The sequence below is a fragment of the Myodes glareolus genome, chromosome 18 (assembly GCF_982192425.1).
Source record: "Myodes glareolus chromosome 18, mMyoGla1.1, whole genome shotgun sequence".
Lineage (NCBI taxonomy): Eukaryota > Metazoa > Chordata > Mammalia > Rodentia > Cricetidae > Myodes > Myodes glareolus.
This window is the reverse complement of record NC_142043.1, coordinates 60,456,939-60,471,356: the sequence shown is the minus strand read 5'-3', so window position 1 is coordinate 60,471,356 and position 14,418 is coordinate 60,456,939. Positions and strand designations below refer to the sequence as shown.

The 14,418-nt window shown below is 43.7% G+C and overlaps 1 protein-coding gene across 4 annotated transcripts in view; it reads left to right on the top strand.

The window, feature by feature from the left end:
* The window catches only part of Cabin1 (calcineurin binding protein 1), a 129,460-nt gene that overhangs the window by 29,833 nt on the left and 85,209 nt on the right, over positions 1-14,418 (top strand). For all 4 annotated transcript variants that reach the window (XM_048451483.3, XM_048451481.3, XM_048451482.3 and 1 more), the window contains exons 17-19: positions 701-943; positions 2,172-2,328; positions 4,510-4,625. In XM_048451483.3, coding sequence (XP_048307440.2) covers positions 701-943; positions 2,172-2,328; positions 4,510-4,625 — 516 coding nt within the window. The remainder of the gene's footprint in view (positions 1-700; positions 944-2,171; positions 2,329-4,509; positions 4,626-14,418) is intronic.

Below are 14,418 nucleotides of genomic sequence, written 5' to 3'. Positions count from 1 at the left end.
TGTGCTGAGATAGTTCCTCCCTGGCACGTTGCCTCAGTGGAGGGACATGATACATTGGAGGAGAAGTGTCTTAGTTACTTTTCTGTTGTTATGAAGGGACACCATGACCAAGGCCACTTATAAAAGAATATTTAATTGGGTACTTGCTTACATTTTCAAAGGGCGAGTCTGTGACTGCCATGGTGGAAAGTGTGGCAGCAGGCAACCTCTGGAGCAGTAACTAAAGAACATGTATTCTGATCTGCAGGTTGGATGCAGAGAGAGTGAGACTGGGCCTGGTGTGGGCTTGTAAAGCCCCAAATCCCACTCCAGTGACACACCTCCTCCAACAAGGCCACACTTCCTAATCCTTCCCAAACAGTTCTACCAACTAGAGACCAAGCATTCAAACACGAGCTCATGGGAGCCATTCACATTCAGGTCAACACAAGAGCTAATAAATGAATTAGTCACTTAGGCCCAGCTTTAGAAATGGGAAGATTTAGGCACAAAAGTAAAACATTTTTTAAACACCCCCCCTCCCCCCTGGCTGGTGGCCTGCCATACTGCCATCACACCCAGTCCGTGCAGACGCCTTAGGCGAATGAAAACTGCTGAAGGACGACTGCTCTTGGTCCTGTGTTTCCTCCCAGCCTTAGGCCTATGGTTCCCGTGTGTAGAACTCACACATACTTTTCGTTTTGCTTCTTCTTGTGCTCAGGACTCATTGCTCCGGTTGAAGGACCACAAACAGTGTTTTGAATGTTCTGACGTGGCTCTGAATGAGGCTGTCCAGCAGATGGTGAACTCTACTGAATCTGCAGCCAAGGAAGAGTGGGTGGCTACAGTGACCCAGTTGCTGCTAGGCATCGAGCAGGCACTGTCATCAGACAGCAGTGGCAGCATCCTAAAGGAATCTTCCTCGACCACTGGCCTTGTCCGGCTCACCAATAACCTCATCCAGGTAACCCCGGCTCCTCTTCACACTGTACTGTCTTCAGCTGATGTATCTCTCCAATACAGCCTTCTGAGGTTCACTGTTAGTCACTGTGACTTATGTACTCCAAAGGTACACGTTGACTTCTTTGACTAGAACTTCAGAGTTTGAGGAGTTCGCTGTCCACAACTGCAGACCTTCTGAGACTGCCTTGTGTAGCACCTGGGAGAACAAAGGTTCTCAGACTTCCTGTTCCCAAGGGGCAGAAATAGGCTTAGCGAGGAGGGCTTGTGTGTCAAGAGGCAGAGTGAGGATTAGAGTCCAAGCCTGGCCCCCTGCTGGGGTTCCGCACCCCCACAATACCCCAGAACTTCCAGTTGAGGGGTAGCACTTTAAGCCATAGATTGGTCATAGTACCTCGCGTCACCCAAGGTGGGTTTTGAGGCAGAGAACCCTCATTTGAGAGCCCTCTGCTGTCTTCTGAACTCACGCTCTGGCATGAGTAAGTCCTGCTACACCATTACTACTCTAGTGTTTATTTTTTCCCTCCATTTTGTTCAGCAAAAACCAGGTACCTGCCATTTCTTTCATGAACTGTGGTATCCCTATAGTAGTTCTTTCTGTACCTTCTACTTTTTTAGCCCAGCTACTGTTCTGCCACAGAGGCACCTTTTAAACACTGAAATATGACTGTCTTCTCATTCCTTGAACCCTTTACATATTGAGTGGGTAGTGTATCAAAGTGTGCTGATCCCCAGCCTGCTGCTCCTCTTTTACTTTGTTGACTGAAACTATTCTGGACCACCCTCTGGGATCCTTGCCTGTGAATGTGCCCTCTGCCCTCATGCACTGCCCACTCTGTGTGTTGGTCATACCGCAGTAATTTACCTGGACACCTCAAGGGCTTGTCTCTGATCACTATCTACCTGAGACCCCTGCCGCTGCTCCTGCTCTCATGGTAGCATCTGTGTGTGCCCACCGGACTCAGTTTCTCCAGGCCTGTTTTCCCCTGGACTGTTAGCTCCCCTTGCCACAGTCAGTAGTTGCATGTGGCACGAGGAAAGAACGTGTAACTGTCATTGGGCATTGAGGGACTCTGTCTGATGATAAACTGGGTGCTGCTAGGTCAGTATTCCCATGTTAAAGCTGTAGGGGTAGGCAGATGTTATACCTTGCCTCTCCCAGAAGGCACTGCAATCTAGGCTCAAAACAAGGGGGCTGGGGAGGCTGACATGCTACTGGTGCCCTTTGCCAGGTCATCGACTGCAGCATGGCTGTACAAGAGGAGCCCAAGGAGCCCTATGTTTCCTCAGTGCTGCCCTGGATCATTTTGCACAGGATTATCTGGCAGGAGGAAGACACCTTCCGTTCCCTGTGCCACCAACAGCAGCTCCAGAACCCGGCAGAGGAAGGTGTGTCATCACTAGGTTTGGAGGCATGGGCCTGATACCTGTCCTTGTCTGCTGTGTGGTAGGGCCTTGAGGCCTTATGCAGGTATTGTGAGTAGGCACATTCTTTAGTGAGCTGTCACATTTGTTTAGCCTCTGGGGCACTGTTGTATTTTTTTATTAGAGGCCATGCTATGGGTACCCACAGATCATGGAGACCCTTTTGTTGCTGCTCAATTTTTTTTTTTTAATTATAAACTTCTAGTAATGAATGTCTGTAGAACTCTTGACAAATAGTACTAAATTGTATTCTCAAAAGACTTTACTAGTGAAAAATGTATATCTATAAATGGTTATTATTTTTCTTATAAAAATGAAAGTTAATTATGCATACCAAAGAGTTTTCTGAAAGCTACTGGAAAATGCTGGCCATGGTGGCATGCACACTTAATCCCAGTACTTGGGAAGCAGAGGCAGGTAGATCTTTGTGATTGAGTTTGAGACCAGTCTAGTCTAGCAAATTCCAGAAAGCCAGAGCTACATAGAGAGAGATCATGTTTCAGGAAAGAAAAGAAAAGAAAAGAAAAGAAAAAGAAAAGAAAAACAGGCAAGCAAGTTGTGAGCAGGTAAGTAAACAAGCGGAACTAGTGCCCTCAGCTGAAGCAGCACATCCAGGGAGGAACAGACTTATTCTTGTGGACAGGCAGGTGTGGTGCTGTCTCTTCCCCCCATTCTGTGAACTGAGGGATGGGAGGTGACCAAATTCTGGGACAAAAATCCCAATACCTTCCCATTTATAGAGAGCTGAATAATGAAGACATGCCCCAGAACCATTTGTCCTTTTTAGAGGAAGGGTAAGGGGTACTTCTGTCCTCCTATGACCAGACTTAATTCCAAGGACGTGGCTCAGGATTAAGTACATTTCTGGCTGAGTAGTGAGAGACTTTATATGAGCTGAGTTTCTCAAAATGGACCATGCTTGTAAAATGATTGGAGAAGCAGCAGGATTGGCCAGGAGAAGTTAGCCTGTGGTGCTGGCTGACAGACCCTGGCTAGGCTGTCAGGGAGCTCTGAAGGGACAGAGCCTTTTGAGAGCTGTCCTGCTGTCTCATGTAGTCACTGGCTGGGGGCTCGTGGACGTGCATGGCCTCAATAAGTCCTGCAGCTGTTGTAGACACTTAAGGAGCTGACAGCTGGAGATAGCAAGTCCTGCCCAAAGGGAAATCTCAGGGGGTGGGTACCAGACCCTCGGTTTCTCCTCTACCTCTGTGGACATGCGAAGAGTTAAAACTGTAGCTTTAAGGAAGGAGAGGCAGTTTTTGCATGGCAGAAAACTCATAATTTTAAAGAATAACCATGTAGGTGACTCCCAGAAACCTGTAACTCCAGATCCAGAGCACCCTGGCTTCCATAGGTACTCCACACATGGCAGACACAGACACACATACACACAATAAAAACTAAGGCCTTAAAAAAAGGAAACTAAAAAACCCACAAAGTCTGAATGGTTTGAGCCTTTATTATCTGAAGGGATTTTTTTGGGGGGGAGGGGGTTACTTTTTTTTTTGAGGGACTGACCAGTAGTAAATTTTTGTAAAAGACATTTAAGCTATGTGTAGCTGTGTGCAATGCCTTCTGGTATTTTCTGTTTTAAAACGTTCTCTTTTAATTTACTTCGCCCCCACCCCTAAAGAGCCAGTTAAAAGGTCCTAATGGCTTATGTATGGCCCAGAGTTTCAAGAATACTGAGACTTTTTAAGGAACTAATAATAATTTAATGGTGAACAAACATTTAATGATAAGTTAATAGTTTTTCTCCCCTTCTGCAATATTCAAGTAAACCTAAATGTGAGAGTTTTCAGAAGTTGTTCATATAGTATGTGGTCTGTTGTTGTAACTTGTCCTTCTCTTTGAAAAGCACAGGGAGGTGCTCTGAGTGATGTGCAGCAGATGCTAGTGTTGGTTCTCGGGTGCTAGGGCAGTTCTAATTTGTGAGAGAAGCCCTCATTTACATTTTTCTATATGATTTCAGTTGATTTTTGATAAACAGATTGCTTATTAAAGCCAGTTAAGTAATTACTTGGACAGAAAAAGGAAAGAGAACCATCTGGTCATATGACAGAGAGAAGAGAAAACAAGACATGGATGCAGTCCTTTTGCCACTGAGTGTTTGCACTGATTGTCTGTTGGTCCGGCCTTTCCCAGGGATGTCGGAGATGCCCATGCTCCCATCTTCCCTCATGCTGCTCAACACAGCTCATGAGTACTTGGGCAGGAGGTCCTGGTGCTGCAATTCAGATGGGGCGCTGCTACGATTCTATGTAAGTGATCCCTCTGGGTCATAGGCTGCCAGTACGGGGTTGGGACAAGTGGGAAAGACGACAGAACCCTGGTGGTTCCCTTGCGCTTGTGTTTGTCTTCCTGTAGGGGTTCCCATTGTGGGTCTTTGATTAATGCGTATGTGTAATTGAAGAAACTTGAAGAAAATCTGAACTTGCTTCCAGTGACTTTTTTATTTCTTCTTCTATCACTGTGACAAAACCCATGAGCTAATCATCTTTAAAGGAGTAAAGATTTCTTCTGGCTCATGGTTTCAAAGACTTGAGTCCGTAGTTAGTTGACCCCATTATCTTAGAGCCTTTAGCATACATCGTGATGAAAGCACACAGGTCCTGATTGTTCAGTTGGTAGCTATTACAGCAGCTTGGGACAGTTTTCTTGAGCCTGCCAACTGGGCCTGACTGGCGGTAGCTCTGGGCTTATTGGAGATACGCAGCATGGACCCAGTCTCCGCTGAGTAGGAGGCCAGTTAGCACCAGACTGATTACAGCACATCAGGTTTTTTGGATGTACCAAGGAAGAGACATCCAGTCCAGTCTGTATACCTGCTAATAAAGTTTTATTGGGGCATTTATTTACATAGCAATTATGGCTGCTTTTACTATGCATTGATAAGGACAAGAAGCTGTAAGTCTGTATGGCTTGAAAGGCCTAAAATCTTTGTTCTTTGCCCTTTAAAAAGCTTGCTGTCTTCTGCTGGGTAATGTGTGTTTGGTGGGTATATCCTCTGCAGCTGCAGCCTTCCTCCTCCGTGCCTCCCTAGTTTGTCCCATCTTAGTACAGTCTTACCACCTATTAGCATACTCCATAATTTACGTATTATGTTTATTATTTGACTTTCCTCTGCTGGTGTTAAATTCAGAAAGAGTAGGTATTTTTGTTCACTTGGTTCGCTGCTGAATCCAAGTGCTCAATACAGCACCTGGCACTAAATAAATGCAGGTTTGTGTGAATCAGGGCTCTCTAGAAGAACAGAGCCAATGGAACTGATACTAGAGGAGATTTAGTAGACTGACTCACAGGATACAGTCGGGGTAGTCCAGTGATGTGTGTCTCACAATGGAAGCGCTGAGCATCCAGTAGGTGTTCAGTCCATGAGGTTGGATGCCCAACAATCCCAGTCTGATGCTGGACTGTGGGGGGATTCCTGGAGAGCTGATGATTTCAGTCTATGTTGAAATCCTGAAGAAACTGGACTTTTTAAAAATAAATTTATTTATTTTACATAATACCAGTTGCTGCAATAGGATAGATGTACTTGCCAATAAGAATGACGGCAAGAAGCAAAACTTCCTTCATCCATGTCCTTTTATGTGGGCTGCCACCAGAATGTATAGCTTAGATTTAGGGTGGGTCTTCCCACTTCAAATAATCCAATTAAGACAATCCCTCACAGGAGTGCCCAGCAGCTTGGGTTTTAGCTGATTCTAGATGTAGTCAAGTTGACAGCCAAGATTGGCCATCACAGGGTTGAAGGAGGCTAGAAGTGTATGGAACTTTTCTATGCATATGACAGCTAGAAAAGTCTGCATTACTGTGCAGAAACCAGCCACTACCCTCACTCTTCTACCAAAGTGCAGACACTGTTTCTAGGAGGTCTCCTCAGGCAGCTCTCTCATAACCTGGGAACATGGCTCAGTAGTTTCTGTACAGGATGAGTTCCTGAGTTCAGGTCCCCAGAACCTGCGTCTTATAGTTACTGTTGCTATGTTGAAATACCATGACCTAAAGCAAGTTGGGGAGGAAAGGGTTTATTTAAACAAAGGCTTATATTTCCATCTTTAAAGGACGTCAGAACAGGAACTCAAGAAGGCAGAAACCTAGAGGCAGGAAATGATGCAGAAGCCATGGAGGGGTGCTGCTTTCTGGCTTGCTCCACATGGCTTGCTCAGCCTGCTTTCTTAGAGCACCCAGGATCACCATCCCAGGGATGGTACCACCTGCAATATGCTGGGCCCTCTCACATCAACCAGTAATTAAGAAAATGCCTTACAGCTGCATCTTATGGAGGCATTTTCTCAATTGAGGCTCCCTCCTCGCTGATGACTCTAGCTTGTGTCAACTTGACATAAAACTAACCAGCACACTATGTAAGTGCCTGTGGGCATGGCAGCTTGCCTGTAATCTCAGTGCTTAGAAGGCAGAGACGGACTCCCCAGAGAAAGTTGACTAGCTAAACTAGTTGTATTGTCATGGTCTGGGTTCAGCTGAGAATTTGCCTGTCTGCCTCAGTGAATAATGTAGAAAGTAATTGAGGAGGACTCCCAGTGTCAGCCTGTGACTTCTGCACACATGTACAGAGATACTCATACATACAGGTGAAACCATACACATGCAGATACTCATAATACACACACACACATGTGTACAATACCTTTGCAGGCTGTCTATGTTGGGGAGTAATGCAGGAGGGAAGAGTAGGCCAAAGGGCCAGTATATCGTCCTCTTCCCAGGTTTCCTGGTCTGTGTGTCTTGAACGCTGATTTCCTAAGCCTGATGACTTGAGAGACAAATGACCAGTGCTGCTGTGTTTCTTCCAGTTCCTCAGTTTCTTACCCAGGACCCCTTGGGAGTCCTCAGATTCCCTACCAAAGTGCTTTCTTTGGATCCTGAGTAACTCACTCCCTTTTCTTCCCACCTTTTCCAAGAGGCTTTTCCCATTCTCCCTACCCTTTGCCACCTGCTTCTGGCACCTTGTAGCTTGTGTTTGTGTCTCTCTGCTATTCAGCAGCATGGCTGAGATCAAACAAGACCTTCCTGTCCTGCAGTTTGAAGCATCTCTAGGGATGTGAGCAGTGGCCGACAGAGACTTCTGCCCAGTTTCTTGAATGATTGCCTGAATACAAGAATAACTTAAAGACATTCATTCTCTTACCCAAAAGTCTTAAGTGAGCACTCACCATTCTAGGTGCTGTGGGAGTTAGGAGTGTGAATAATTACCATCCAGGTCTATGATCTAAATAAAGGGTTGTCTTTTTTGAGACAAGGTCTCATGTAATCCAAGTTGACCAAAAACTTGCTGTGTGGCCAAAGGTGACCACCTGATCCTCTTGCCTCCACCTCCTGAATGCTGAGATAATGCCTGTGTGCCCACTATTACCCAACAAGGATTGTGTCTTGAGAGAGTGCTTTGAGGCTAACATCTGGAAGCCCTTTTGATTGAACAGTTGTCTCTCCTTGGATTGGTTACAAATGTCCTCTGAAAGACATCCTAGTAGATTGTATCTTGTCTTGATTAGGAATTAGTATTCCTTTTCTGGTGTTTTGTGCTAACTGAGGAGTTCTTATCCTCAGACAGTCCCTCTCCTGTTAGCCACTCCTTTCTGGATGGTGTCTCTTACCTTGTATCCTGTGTGCTCAGATTGTGTGCATACTAATAATCCACTGTATTTGCTGGAAATGTGCCTTCTGTTAGAAACAAAGATAACAGGAAGATGTGTATGTTGGTCATTAAACAAGTTTTCAGACTTAGTTATTACATATCTACATATTAGTGAGCAATATATAATTGATGGAATTTTAATATTACAAAATTAAAAATACATGTTATTTGTGCACGTGTTTGTGTGTAAGAGAGTGTGTGTGTGAAAAAGAGGCATAGGGACAGGCAGAGAGTGACATGAAGAAACAGAAGAGAGAGACAGAGAGCAAGCACATGTGCCATGTTGCATGTTCAGAGATCAGAGGACAACTTTTAGGGGTTGGTTCTCTTCTTCCACATTGTGGGTTCTGGGGATTGATCTCAGTTTGTCAGGCTTGTGGCAAGTTCCCTTACCTGCTAAGCCATATCACCAGCCCAAATTTTAAAACCATATAAGAAAATATTCTATAGTATTTAACTTCTTGTAGCTTCTTGCCTTTATTCATTTCAGTGCACAAGTATATTCATATTGACAGAAGTAAGTCTCATTTGCTTTAACTGCTTGGTTAGATACCATTGTGTGTATATATAAGCTATTTATACTTCTAATATGGAAAATCCCAAATATATTTTTAAAAGGAAATAGTAGTATAGTGCAGTTAGAAATCTGAGTGCTAAGTCATTATTTTGATACATGGTCACTCCCATGCTGTCCCCATCCCATCTTACTCTTACGTAAATCTTAGACATTGTATATTATTTTGTCTGTAATTACTTGTTTTCATAATTTTTTTTTTAAATCCCCTAACAGTGGTATTAAGGTTTTTATCCATTTGGGAACAAGTGGTATGGTGGTAATACCTACCACCAGGTTGTATTCCCGGTGTGTGTGCACATGCTTGTAAAAAGAACGCCCAGCAGGGTGGAATACTCTTGATTTCTCACACTTGGAGTGGAGAGGTAGGAGGATTTGGAGTTTGAGGCCAGCTTGAGCAAAATAGTAAGACCCTGTTTCAAAAAACCCAAATGACAAGGCTAGCCTTGTGAAACACCAACCTGCAAAACTCCAAACCTCACTTACTTGAGCATTGTAATGAGAGGTTTCTCTCCCATCTTCTGATGTAGGTGTGTCTTTCTATGTGTTGCTTTCATTGGTTAATAAAGAGACTGCTTGGCCTGATAGGTCAGAACATAGGTAGGTGGGGAAGACAGAACAGAATGCTGGAAGGAAGAAGGCAGTGAGGCAGACGCTGTAGCTCTCCTCTCTAAGATGGACGCAGATTAAGATTCTTCCTGGTAAGCCACCACCTCATGGTGCTATACACATTAATAGAAATGGGTTAATCAAGATGTGAGAGTTAGCCAATAAGAGGCTGGAACTAATGGGTCAAGCAGTGTTTAAAAGAATACAGTTTCCATGTAATTATTTCGGATAAAGCTAGCCAGGAGCCAGGTGGCGGGACACAGCCCTCCGCTCCTTTTACAGAGTGGCTAATGGGCCAGGCAGTGTTTAAAAGAATACAGTTTCTGTGTAATTATTTCAGGTAAAGCTAGCCGAGCGGTGGCGGGAAGCAGCCCACCGCTCCTACTACAATCTTCCAGTTCCTGAATAACTCTTCAGAGGCTTAATATTAATGATAAACATTTGGCCAATGGCCCAGGCTTATTACTAGATAGCTCTTACATTTAAGTTAACTCATTTCTGTTAATCTGTGTACTGCCACATGACTGTGGTGTTACCTTATTTTCTTGCTTCCCTGGCAGGTGGCTGGCATCTCTCAGACTCTGCCCTCCTTACCTGTATCTCTGCTTGGATTTCCTGCCTCATTCTATCCTGCCAGAGCAGCTTCACTTATCAACAAATGAGAACAGCACATATTGACAGCATCTTGGATATCACAACAGAGCATAGCGCCTCATGGCTAGTATTCAAAGATTGATGGCAGAGTTGAGTTAAACTTCAGACCATTCTCGTTTATAGAGTGAAACCTTATCCCAACAGCCCAATAACAATAACAACAACAAAACCCGTTAGAAGGCATAGTGGTGCAAGTCTGTAATCTCAGCATGTAGGAAATGGGGTGGCTCATGAGTTCAAGTTCAGCCTGGACTATAGAGTGAGTTCCTCATAGCTTGAGCCATGTAGCAAGACTCAAAAAGAAAAAAAAAATCAAATTAAATCACAGACCTATCAAGGCATAAGAACACTGTTACTCCAAACATCAAAACCAAACCAAGACAAATACACAAAAGCTCTTGTCTACCTCTCCTTCCATGCACTGTCCCATCCCATCCACCAAATTGGTCAGTTTTTCAATGCTATATTTTCTCTGAGTATTGTTGGAGCCTGCTCCAACAAAGTCAGCTAGGGTACCTGGAGGCGCGCTAAGGCTAAGGAAATGTTAGATGGAAAAACTGAGACAGAAAGCACAGGATAGATTTGGGAGGTCTGTTTGTTGGTCAAGCCAAAACAACCCAGAGTTTATTTCAGAACTTGCTTTTATACAGATCAAAGGCAGAAGGCAGAACAGAGAGCAGTACAGTCAGCTACCCACCTCCCTGCACTGTCCTTGGGAGAAGGCGCAAGCAGCTTCATATCGCTCATGTGAATTCTGCTAGCAGGTATCTGGATGTACCTTCGGCTGGCATTCACTAACCTGTGTATAAGTAGATAATGTATTCTCTCTCATGGGCAAAATGCTCTTTCCCCTGGGCTTAATCAGAACTTTTTCACAGCCCTCAAGGATACTAGAGCAAGGAGAGCAGGCAAGCTTGAACTCAAATGACTTTTATGTCAGAATGGACTCCAGATGGAAACTGAGTTACTTAGGGCTACCACAGAGTATAGTGACTTATCTACAGTCTCAATAGTTGGGTGATTGAGGCTGGAGAGTTCGTGTCAGTCCAAGTCCAGTCAAGGCTCTAATGAGAGCCTTGTCTCAAAGAACTAAGAATGAAACAAAACTGTCAGACAATACCAAAAGCTCATATTTTCAAATTGTTCTCCAAAATAAATGTTTTACTTGGTATGTGTGTGTACATATGTGCAGGTTTGTTATGTGCAGCTGTCTGTGTGCAGGCCTATGTGTATGCGTGTGTATGTTCATTGTTGTGTGTGCACATGCTCATGTATATGCAGGGTGTGTGGGTGTCTGTATGGAGAGGCCCAAGGCCAGCATCAGGTGCATGGTATCATGTGCTGGCCTCTTTTGGCTAGGCTGGCTGCATAGCTCCAGGGTCCACCTGTGCTGGGACTAACAAACACACACCACCACACCCCACTTGTTAAATGTGAATTCTGGGGATTGAACTTAAGTCCTTCTCATGTCTGTATAGCAAGCACTTTATCCACAGAACTGTCTCCCCGACCCTCTGCCAGACCTGTATATCATGTAGACTTAAACATTCATGCCGATCCAAGAGGATTTCCATTGTTCTTTTTCTTTGTACTGCTTTGCAGTTATTGATGAGGTTGATTTTTGCTACATCCTGTGCAGTTTGGATTCTGGAATTGTGGATAGACAGTGAGGAATAAAGAAAGGACAGATACACTGAAGTTAAGTGGGACCGGGTAAGAGTTCTCTGACTCCCTCTACCAACCTGCCACCAGCCTGGAATCTCAGCATGTTTATTGACACAGCATAGCTGGAGGAATTAGCTAGCTTAATAGTAGGTCTCTGTAGGCCGGCCGTCTAAGGCTGTGAACACACCTGGGAGGAGGAAGCTGTACAAGAGAAAAGTTTTGCCATTCCTCTTGAGTCTGGCCTATAAGGTAACAGCTTTGCTGATTTCCCATTTGGCTTTGGCACACTCAACAGACCATGCCCATGTCAAAGTATACATTCACTTAGGACTTCTTAGAGCTTCCTCTCTTTCCTATACCTTTTTATGTTTGTTGATCCTTTGTTTTCTCTTTCATAATTTGGCTGCTCATAAAATTTGTAAGTTGTCTTGTGAAAATGAGAAAAGATCATTTTTTAAAATATAAATTAAAAATTTAGGTATCGCTTTCATTTGACTTCCCTTTCTATCCCTCCCCCAACTTGACCATCCCTTTTCCTCATGTTCTCATCCCCTACCCTCCAACCCCAGTTTACCCAAGAGATCTAACTATTTCCCCTTCCTAGGGGGATCTGTGCATGTCCCTGTTAGGGTCTTCCTTGTTACCTAGCTTTTCTGGGGCTGTGAATTGTAGTCTGGCTGTCCTTTGCTTTACATCTAATATCCCCTTATGAGCAAGTACATACTGTGCTTCCTTTCTGGGTCTGGGATACCTCACTCAGGGTGGCTTTTTCAAGTTCTATCCATTTGTCTACAAATTTCATAATGTCATTGTTTTTTTTTTACCACTCAGTAATACTCCATTGTGTAAAGGTACCACATTTTCTTTATCCATTGTTAGGTTGAGGGGCATATAGGTTGTTTCCAGGTTCTGGCTATTACAAATAATGCTGCTGTGAATATAGCTGAGCATGTGTCCTTGTGGTGTATGATTGAGCATTGTTTGGGTATATGCCCAAGAATGGTATTGCTAGGTTTTGAGGTAAATTGATCCCCAGTTTTCTGAGAAACTGCCATACCACCCTGAATGCACCAGATTCTTGTTTTGAATTTTGGAACAGGGTCTTACCATGTAGCCCATTCTGACCTCCTGATACTCCTGATTGCTAGGACTGTAGGCAGGACATACACATCCAGTCAGCATGCAGAAATTCTAATATCACATACACAACTCTTTTCCTTTCTAGCTGTGCTGTCCCCATGTAAGCAGTCTTTCTAAAGGGCAGTGGGTAAAGACACTTGTTATCGAACCCAATGGCTTGAGTTTGCTCCCTAGAAGTTACATGGGGAAATGAGACAACTGACTCTCTCAAGTTGTCCTTTGACCACCACACATGTGCCATGGCATGCAAGTGCCCTTTTCCTCCATATATAGCAAATAAATAAATGTAAACAGAGAGAAGGTGAGGGAGATCATAGCACATGCCTAGAATCCCAGTACTTGGGTGGTGGAGGTAGGATGATCAGGAGTTCAAATCATCCTCAGGCACTGTATCAGTAAAAGAAGCATGTTGATCGAGGTTTCTGTCCCATGTGGTCCTGCAGCTGTTCAGTCCCAAAGAAATACACAGAGATCTACATTAACCATAAACCGGTTGTCCTATTAGCTCAGGCTTCTTATTAACTAATTCTTCCATCTTAAATTAGCCCATTATTCTTGTCTATGTTAGCCACATGGCTTGGTGCCTTTATCATTCTCATCTTGCTTCCTCTGTCTGGGTATGACTGCAGACTGACTCTTTCCTCTTCCCTGAATTTTCCTGTACTCGTTGCCCCACCTCTACTTCCTGCCTGGTCACCCCACCCATACTTCCTGCCTGGCTACTGGCCAACCAGCATTTCATTAAAGTACAGTGACAGGGCACAGACCTTTGTCCCACAGCAGAAACACACACACAAAATCCTTCCCACAAACTTGTAAAGTTTTCTCCTGGCTTGTTGTCACATATGTTCTCCATTCCATATAGATTTTTTTGTTTGTTTGTAGGACAAGGTAGGACCAGTTTCACATTTTACATGGATGGCCAGCTGATTTGCGCTCTTTATTTAAGAATTTTCTTGCTACGCCTACCTAATTCTCCTTCATCTCTTGTGAGTGCAAGGAGGCTGTCTGTATTGATACACACAGCCTTTCTACTCCTGTGCCAGCACCATAGTTTCCTTGACAATCTGATAAACTGCTAGAATTTCTCTCCTTACCTTTATTTCCATCATATTCTCTCGGCTGTGCTTGGTTCCTTCTTCTATGACATTGTAAGATCAGTGTATAAGATTTGAGGAAACCATGCCCTCCCTGGAATCTTGATTGAAATCAGTGGTCTTATTGATTAATTTGGAAGAGAAGTGCCGAAATTGAATTATTTAGTCATGAACATAGTATGTCTTCTCATTTATTTCAGCCTTACATGTTCCTGTTTCTTAATTCAATTATGCACATTTAGCTTAAATCCTAGATTTTTGTGTGTGGTTCTGGGGATCCAAAAAGGTCTTGTGCTTGATAGGCATATGGTCTGCTGATGGCCTATACTTTGAACCCTACGTATCTTAAAAAATAAAAATTCCTATTACAAGTCGATATTTAAATTTAATTTTGTTTCATTTTGTTTTGTAGAAATACAGGAACATTTTGAAAAGGAAATTCTCTTACACATAGAACTTGGTTTCTTGTTCTGGTAAATTGTAATGGTTTTGAGACTTAGTGGATTTTCTATGTAAATGATTAGTCTGTGGATTCCTTATTATTTCCCTTCTTTTCAGTCTCTATAGTTCTCTTTTCCTTCTCTTAACACCTGGTCACAGATGTTACACTCTGTCACTAAAGAGGAGAGCATGCATTCTCTGGGTCTGTGGGC